General features: G+C 32.4%; 1 protein-coding gene across 1 annotated transcript in view; it reads right to left on the bottom strand.

Moving 5' to 3' along the window:
* Nucleotides 1–3,669: 3,669 nt before the first annotated feature.
* Nucleotides 3,670–10,033, bottom strand: part of LOC145998782 (plasma membrane ascorbate-dependent reductase CYBRD1) — a 77,606-nt gene continuing 71,242 nt past the window's right edge. Inside the window, exon 5 of the mRNA XM_083135372.1 lies at nt 3,670–9,805. Within this exon, the coding sequence (XP_082991498.1) occupies nt 9,625–9,805 (181 nt within the window). The 3' untranslated portion in view covers nt 3,670–9,624. The remainder of the gene's footprint in view (nt 9,806–10,033) is intronic.

Genomic DNA, 10,033 nt, shown 5'->3' with positions numbered 1-10,033 from the left:
TGAATTTCTAACGAAAAAAAAGTTGAATTTTTGACATAAAGAGTAATTATTAAACCATTGACATTAGCCCAAAAATTCATGAGAGCCCCACGAATCATCACAGGGACGAGGTATGCCTACTAGGTTGGGTTAGGCCTGTTAGGTTAGGTTCCATTAGCACTCCTTTCGTTCAATTTAGCATATACGGACAACATCGGTTTTTCTCGACATGCAGAAAGCAAATGGTAGCAGCAGCAATAGCGCGTCGGAAATAGATTTTCGTAGAAAACCACATGCATTCGCATTAAAATGGATCAAAACTACATTCCCGAACATCAACAATGCTACAGAAAATGATTTGCGTAAGTACTTTCTCCTGTAAATTTGAAGAAATCCGTCTCCGGTATAGTAAAGTGTTACCAGTGTTATGTCATCTTTCTATTTTTCTTTCCGTACTATACCTAATTCAGTTAAACAAATATTAATTCTTTTAATTTTTGTATTTATGCATATGTAAGGTTGCAAATGCCAAGAAATGACAAATGTAAGGTTGAAAATGCCAAGAAATGACAAAGTTTACATTCAAAACTTTAGAAATGACTTCTATATTAAAAATGCTCTAGAGTCAAAAGACTGGGGAATTTTAAGAAATCTCACTTTACTTTATGTATTAAATGTACACATAGCAAAGTGTATCTATATTATGGCTTATTATATTTTTATTATTACATTGTTTGCATATCAGTGAGGATTGTCATATGTACTGTAATTTGAGAATGACTTCTCAAAGGAGTCCAGCATGCCACAGTTGATTTCTATACCCCGCGACAGGTTAAGTTTGCAGCAGGTTTTATGTATTAAACCGCGCGAGAACGACGCTCAGCATCTCCCGTGCAAGTCTTGCCTCAACCGCCGAGCCATTCATATCACAGACATTGAGAAAATCGGCAGTATTGCAGCGGAACTATATTCTGCATGCACGTTTGGGTCTACATGCGCGAAAAGTTTCTGCAAACTTAACTTGTCGCGAGGCTTAGTTTGCAGTCAGAAATATATAATTTCAGAATGGCTATTAATGGAGGTTGGTTACCCTCACATTTTTTTAAAAAAAGAATCCTTTCTAATATAGAATCTATTTGGTGAACAAATAATATTGAGAGAAGCATTTTAATGTTAGTATTCAATCAAATATCCTACTTCATATATATGTGAAATTTGAAATGCATTATCTGGATACAAATGATTGATTTTGACTTAGTAGTTCAGGTGCTCCTGCCATCGTCACTATTATTTTATTTTTTAAACTTGTTAATTAATTGAAGAACTTCCACCTGAAGGGTAAGAAGCGAAGCCTGAAATGGACCAAAACAAACTGGAATGGTATTCCAGTTCGTGAATATCTGGAACCTTCCCATTCCCTCCTGTCACAAATGGCGACTGACCATTCCGGTTAGTTTAATTTTTTAGATATTTCATTACATTTTCTTTTCAATGTGAATTGCTATTACTTTTTCATAATACATATTAAAGCATTCATATAAGCTTCACCTGTACTATTTGTTGTATCTTGAGGATTCGATTGTTGTGAGAAAGTAGGGTAGGTTGGGGTAATTTGGGGCAGTGGGTTAATAGGAGGCATTTTTTGAAATGTTTGAATTATACGTAACCTACTTTGCAGAATGTAATGAAATTTTTACAGTTCGTTGGTTCTAATATTTTGAAGACTCTCACTTGTGCGTGTTACTCACAATTCCAGAATATAAAAAGACGTTAAAAACTGTACTTACATATGTGAGTGTGTTGTTCCTATTTTTCTTTTTTTAGAACTACATACAACTTGCAGGTTCGGAGTGATACACACAGTGTTTTAGCTTTTTAATGTTTTTAACATGAGAATAAGTTAAATGTGCAAGTTTTTAGTGAACGTCGAGCTTTTTATATACATCAGGGGCGGGGATATATTATTTTAAATGTATCCACACCAACCCTTGTACACAATCCTTCTAGTATTACATTTTGACGTGGTACTATGCTAAGTACCTAATTTTTGATACGAACCTGAAGAAGGGGATAGTTAATCTCCGAAACGTAGTTCTAAAGAAAGAAAAATAGGAACAACATACTCGCATACGTAAGTACAGTTTTTAATGTCTTTTTATATATAGGCTAACCCATCGAACCAAAAAGAAAAATGTTTTTCAGGTAAAAGTGGACAGTGCAGTTTCGAGGGTCAGTGTTTAACTGTGCTCACAACCATACAGACAACATCCAGAACAGTTCAACTTACACACTTTTTACATTTGAGGGTTAACCTTCAAGATAGTGTTAGTTTCCCTGTGCTAGGCCCATTACATTTTGTGCAGTCAAGAAAGTTAAAAACTGGGGTAATTTGGGGCAGTGTAAAGTGGAAACTGCTGGGAGAAAATATGAACTCTTGTGCTTAATTTGGTTTAATTACGTTTATCAGTTCATGAATTGCTAGTAGGCCTAACGTTCTTTCTAGCATTTAAGAATATGTTTGATGTCTAGTTTGTAAGCTGTTTACACCACAATGTTGTTAGATGTCTGAAATTATTATTTCATAGGTTAGGTTATTAGACACTTCTCAATAATTTCCTTTGTTTGTAATCAAAAACTCATGGAAGAAAACTCTTGTCACGTAAATATTTTTTATGGTCTCAATGTAAGCACATAAATGAAATTGAATAAAATGAATGGATGCATTTTCTGCCTTTTTGCCCACAATACCCTCAAGATGGGGTAATTTTGTGCTGGGACTGAATACAGAGGTGAAAAGTACAAATAATGAGAAGTACCTCACATTCCCCCAAGCCTAAGGTAATTTGGGGCAGGGTATAAAACAGTGTACAGAACATTTACTATGGGGCCTTTTAAAAAAAAAAAAAACAGTCAGAATGTACTCTGACATTCCAATGTATAAATAGAACTGAGAAATGTTACTATTAGCTATCGGTCTGAAAGGTATTTCAGTTTTTTTTTAAAAAAAGTGGTGAAAATTGTCCCACCCTATCCTCTTGCACAAGGTTTTTTTTTTTTACATAAATTCGGGTTCTCTTTTTAAGCAGTAGCCACACAATATCCCAATAATTTCATGGCTACATATGGCCTCCTAAACTATAGATAATATCTATCTATAATATCTAGATTTTTCTTGCATCATTTTCAGGAATTGCAACAGCACTATTTCTGTCTCGCTTATTGTTATTGTTTTTTCTTTTCGTTATTTAGTGTTGCTTTTCTTCCATTTTCGGCTACTCGCGATGATGAAGAGACACTCAAAAAGAACACCCATGCTCAGGCCAAATTCGAACCCGGGACCTTGCATTCTAACGAATTGTGATAACTACTTCGTCACGAACGTCAAAAATGAGTTTTTTTTAAAAAATAAATTTCAGGAATAATTCACATTTACATTACTTTGATTGTAGACGTGGAAATTCCAGTTAATTAATATTTACGTTGCAATCTTTCAGTTAGGCCTTTTCTTTGAGTCTGAGACACACAAAATTCCCTGCATATGGTTAAATTGATTGATAGTAAGCAACACTGCTGCTTTCCGAACACTTACTTCCACTGTACTTCTGGCCACGAAGCTGGACTTCAACTCAAACGTGTGTGCCACTTTTTGTGAACAGAAGTGTACATGAAAACAAACATGCAATGTTCACTTTGTGATATATAATTTACTCAACATATTTTTTTTTCTTCGTTTTTGAACCTTTTGTGCTTTACATAGTTAATATAATGTAGTACAACTCAATATATTTTACAGAATATCAAAGCAAACAACCATAAAGATTAGAAATAAACAGTTTTTCACATTAAGTCAAGCTGTATAAGTTGACCACCATTTCTATCAAAAGTTATCCTGATTCACATAATTCACACAAAATACATTATTGGCTATTCAGTATTACAAATTACTAGGTCAATACAATGTAACAAAATATACAGAATTCTTGCCTAAATTATACAATTTGCACTTCATCGTTACAGAACAAAACTTAATAATACTTATACTTAGGCTACACTACATTTGAGACAAATGTACAATATCTATTTCTCTTTGTTTACCGAAGCACATTCAACACATATGAGGCATTTTATGTGCTTCTTACTGTTAACCTACATCGTGTTGAGATGTGTTCATACAGCTATCAACAAAAGTGGCATATTCTGAAAATTTGACCTGGTTTCCCACAACAGTTCTTATTTATTGTGTATATTTATTACATATTAGATATAAAAGAAATAAAACATCAATGCAAGTAAAACAAAAACAGAAGGGGAATTTCTATGCATATGAAAAAAGTTGCTTTACCGGCGGTAAACCAGATAACATCAATACACCACTGATCACCAATGAATCAACATATTCTAATAGATGTTTAAATTTTGATTTAGTCAGTAGGCACAGCATTACTTGATGCGTACTTTCATCACAATAATTTTGTGAACTCCTTTCATTACAAATGTAAAATAGTCTGGACAACACAACAATAATGCAAGAGGGAAAATCATGGCCACTGTTAATCGAAGTTCTGTGCAAGGTTTTCCCCCAGGTTTCATAATTTTAATTTGAATATGCTAAGTTGAGCTTAGCAAAACCAGAAGAAATCCTATTAAAAATCAGCCATTATATTTTGTTAAAATCAGCATTTGCAATTAGTTACAGAATCGTCTTACAAAATGAAACTTGCATTACATCCACTCCTAAATTTCAGGCAATGATGCATACACCTTCATTGGGAACGAATAAGCAAAACTTTATGAACACATATCATTTTTCTATCTGAAGGACTAATATAAAAGAACAGGAATAAATGTTTGGATGAATATCTAGTGCAAATAGAGTTTAGAGCATGCATAAATTTAAGTTAGCGATTGTTAAGTAACAACTTACTAAAATAGCAAAAGGAAATCATATATACTTGTTTTTAAAACAAGTGCATTTGCCTAGTGTTCAACTCTAGTTTTTCCATGAGATAGGATATCCAATTATGAAAAAATGTAGGGATACATGGTCTTTATAAGATATAATGGTAAAGTTAGGCTCATGAAAGAGGAGTGAATATGAAAATATTTTTTCCTTTTTTTTTACGTATTATCTAGGGATTAACATTGGAACTAAGTTTAGAAGGGTATTCACAGCCATACATGTTTTGAGATTGTAGCAGTGACCTCTACCTACCATCTTTGTAATTTCCTAATAAAACGAACTATGATATATTTGGGTAATAAGAATTGCTATTTAATTTTACATCTAAGAAGTATACTGCCTTTTGCATTACTTATTCAAGTATTTTTCTGACATGGAAATAAGCACGATGCTTTACTAGAGTTTTGAAATATCACATCAGATGTTATTTTGTACTTAGTATTCTCCTACATTTTAGACTAAGTTAATTATTCTGTGGTATTCTGTTCTTAGTTTTACCCATGCAGATTATCTGAAAAGATCAGAAATGCAAACCACAGATGATTAACTTCTCTTCAAGAATTAATTCATTCCTTTTACATTTCACATATCTAAATTGACAATAAGATTTTGTGGTTCGATGCTATGCAACCTAGTACTACAAGAATGAATACCAAGAGTATTTTCTTTTTATTTCAAAATAAGTATGACACATTTTTTGAAAAAAGAAAAGGTAACATTATAGTATTGGGGTGACGGATTTCTTCAAATTTACAGGAGAAAGTACTTACGGAAATCATTTTCTGTAGCATTGTGGAAGTTCGTGAATGTAGTTTTGATTCATTTTAATGCGAATGCATGTTGTTTTCTGCGAAAATCCCTGTCCGACACGCTGTTTCTGCTGCTGCCATTTGCTTTCTGCACGAGAGCACAATGTTCTCCATAGTCAGTGTTTCAAACTCGCCGTGTTTTTACTAGAACATGACGTGTTGAGTATTTTTTTTTTTAACTATGTTTGCCTAACCTAACTTAACCTAACCTTACGGAAAATGGTTTTTGGGGCTAACATTAATGGTTTGTGGGGCTAACGACAATGGTTTGCGAGGTATTAGCATAATTTCAAATCCGGGCACGAAAGTAGGTATTTTCCGGTGAACGAGGTTGCAACACTGCATATATCGACAAAACACTCGCACAGCGTGCCCTGAACCAGTACGTTAACCCGCCAGAATCGAAATAACAAGTAACAGTAAGTACTCGTAAATGTAAGAAATAGACATTATCTTAGTTAGAAATGCATTATTTCACCTTAGGAAATGTACTGCATTCCAAAATAGTAAGTTAGCAATGTAAAATGTGCGAAATATATGATTTATAGGTGTCACCCCCATACTATAATAGTACCAAAGAAAATTGTACAGAGCCATATGTTTGATGCTTGATGCATGTGAAACTCTAGTATGTATGTAAAACCTTTCAAAAGCATAGTTACTTTACTACATACCATACATTAACGACTATTATACTGTCACTCAAATGCACACAAATTCAGATCTAGAGCTCAAAAAAAGTACATCACTAAAATACTTAATAGAATCATGTAACAATAGCAGAACACAGTATCATTAGGATAATAATTAAGGCAGAATCATTATCAATCTATAGGGATAATAACACTGATGGAGAAAATATTTCTGGTAAGTGTAAAACGTTGGAATGTTGATTTTTTCATTCCATGAAAAAATCATTACAAAACACAAATGAAATATAAATATTGAAAAATAACTGATAACAAAACAACCTTAATTATAGTATAATAACTAATAACTTGGACTGGCATTACTCTCTTGGCCAGATTATACCAGATACTTGAAGGATACAAGTTGTTTAGTAATTTGTAAATCCATGCTAATAACTTGTGAACACACATCTGCTTTATCTTTTCATATTTAACAGAACTTAAGATCTTGAAAACATGAAAAAGCAGGTTCCACATGCATATCATGTAAAGTAGATCATTTAGTTTTATCACAACAGTAAAACATTTTAATATATCATTCTATTTTACACAAAGCGATTTGCACAACCATCACAACATTTAATACATTATATACAGTATTCAATCTTTAATGAACTTCTCTCTCTCTCTTAAAATATACATATATATATAAATATATACAAAATTATATTCTTTAAAATTACTCTGCTTTAAAATAAAGGATATACAACAAAAATGAACCTTATTTACTAATTTCAGTCTTTAATAATTTTAGTGTGCAATAGTTATACAATGAAAATGTAAGTCTATAAGAAAGTGTTGAGACTATGGGACTTCAATACAGTGGTTTCTCCAAAAATTGCCTTTTTGGGAGGGTGTATGCAGTGGCATACCCAGGATTTTGGAAGGGAAGGAGGGGTAGGTATATTTTTTTAGCAGTCTCCTTTCATTTTGCCATCTATTCCTGCCTGTGACATTCTTTTTTCAGGTATACTGGGCCAAATAGGGATGGACCCCCACCAACCCTTCCCTCCTTGGGCATGCCTCTGGGTGTAAGTACATTATTTATGGCAATGTAGGAGAAAATTCAGAGCCAAAACGACTACAAAATGGACCTTTGTAAAAAATCTGGGGGATTTGAGTGTGTGCGAATAATTCTCTGCTTCATTATTCTGAAATTTCATTGAATGCATAGTCTCTCATGTGAAGGACAATGATGATAAAATATTACGTTGTATTATATAAATATTACATTCTTGTTATTCAAAAACAATTTTTGAAATTAACTTTGCTTCTTGTCATTTTCTTTCTTAAACTACTTATTGAAATATATTTTCAATAACTATAGAATATTAACTTCTATTATGATACAGAGATGCAACTTATTTAGCAAATGTGTTCCAACTTTGATTTATGTCCCCTATAGTTCATAATAAGCAGATAAGTATGGTTTCTGATACGATAACTTCCCAATGCCGGTATAATCATAATATTCTAATAGTACATTAGAAGGAAACTAAATCATGATAAAAGCATTACAGATATAATAAATGAGACAAACGTTTAGGGATTTGAAAATAAAAATGTACATAAAAGCAATAAATTGAGATTTGTACTAAATAAAATTTCCAGTAATAGGACTGAAATGGACACTATATTCTATTTATAAATACATGGAAGGAACATGTGACTAGGGAAATTAACAATCTCACACTAGCGGAAAGAATTTAGCTGGTGTTTATTTTTTATTCATGTTCTAATGATGTAATGCCAATGTACTAAAAAATGTGTTTTGTATTATTTTGTATTAATCATGTAATACCAATGTACTAAACAATGTGTCTTTTTGTGTTTTGTTTTACTGATGTAATAACTATATACTATTCTGTATCTTGATGTTTTCCATGCCCTTTTAATCAAGGGTGTATGGAAGAAAATATATAAATAAATAAATAAAGAAGTACAATCTCTTCAACAATATTTTCAACTTTTAACAACTGGTGATTGTTAACATTTGTATCTGCAAGTGAAATTACAGACAGTATAGACTATAGAGTACAAAAAAACTATCAACTTGGTGGGGGGCAAGCAGGCCAAAGTAGATCACTTGCCTTCCCCAACAGGTTTAATAATTTTTGTTAACCTCCTGCAACCTGAGAAATAAAGAGTAACTTTTATGATTTCTCAAATGTAAAAGTTATTTAGCAAAATACTCCTGGATGCTATTTTTATGGAATGGAAATTTTTTGATTCTGCCCCCTAAAGTTAGGCTCCAAGTTCGATTCTGAACCCCCACCAAAGTTAAGTTCAAAGATTGATTCCCCCCCTGCAAAGTTAGGCATCATGTTTGATTCTACCCCCCCCCCTAATTTACACCCATGGATACTATTAAATTATCAGTATAATTCTTTTTGCATACCATAAAACCAATGAAAAACCATGAATATTTATTGAATGTATATTTGATCAATGTTTTAGAAAATAATTATAATTGGAGTCATACTCCTTTTTTTTAATTTTTTTTTTTTAGAATAGTCTTTAGAATAATTTGTACTGAATGAAGTTCAGCATAGGACTGGTCAATCCATGATCACATGAAAGAGGAGAAAAGGGTTAACTGACCTCCTTAATAAGTGTATGTTACGAGGTGACTGCAATGCAAGAAAAGCTGTATGTTTAGCCAATCACTTTTAAAAAAAGTAGGTAACGGAGACTGTATGTTAATATCCATAAAAATTATACCAAAATGGCAGAATATTGCACTAAATTATAATATATTTATAGATATATTGGATCGGTAATCTTACTGATAAACAGACATGCCTATGCAGGCCAAAACCAATATAGTACTGATTAACCTAACCTATTCCTAGTAAATTATTTCTTTTGAAATATAGTAAATTAAAAAGTGACAGATTGGCAGTTAAAATTTAAAAAAAATACATTTTGTACTAACTCATAAATTTTAACTTGCCATCATTTCTTGACTCACCCAAAAGCATGAAATAATAATAATAATACATTCATCACCCTGACATAATGCATTGATACACAGGGTTAAATAGTAGCACATGCCATTTCCATGATACAATAGTGCAGAAAGACATCAACCTGAGAAATTACAGGCAGTAAATATATTTATATGTATTTGTGTGAATATATACTGTATATGTATGGATATTTTAAATTAAAACCAGCAATCCAAAATTCAATCTCCAATATTATCTGTTAAAAGCATTTCATCTTCTGGTAAAGGGTAACGCTTAAATCTTGAAGTTGCAACCAAATACACAACGGAGAAACCAAATATAACTATCATGAGACCTATACAGTTGATTAGCACTCCTTCGGAAGGTAGATCCTTGTATTCTGGTAGATTGTTAGTTTTCCTGCAACAATAAATGACTAAATTAATCACATACATTTCAGGCATAATGGTGTACTACAGATCTGGTGTGCAATTTGTTATAATTCTTGAAAGTAAGAAATTCAGTTTTCTTCTTGCATGTGATTTTGTATAGTTATAACTTTTCTGATACTGTTCCTCCTATCATAAGGAAAGTTATGACTGCTCAATCATATACAGAGAAAGTTCAGAATGTATGAGGAAACAAAAC

The sequence above is a fragment of the Lepisma saccharinum genome, chromosome 14 (assembly GCF_977018435.1).
Source record: "Lepisma saccharinum chromosome 14, izLepSacc3.1, whole genome shotgun sequence".
In the NCBI taxonomy this organism is placed as follows: Eukaryota; Metazoa; Arthropoda; class Insecta; order Zygentoma; family Lepismatidae; genus Lepisma; species Lepisma saccharinum.
The sequence above is the reverse complement of the archived record's forward strand: the minus strand, read 5'-3'. Positions and strand labels throughout refer to the sequence as shown.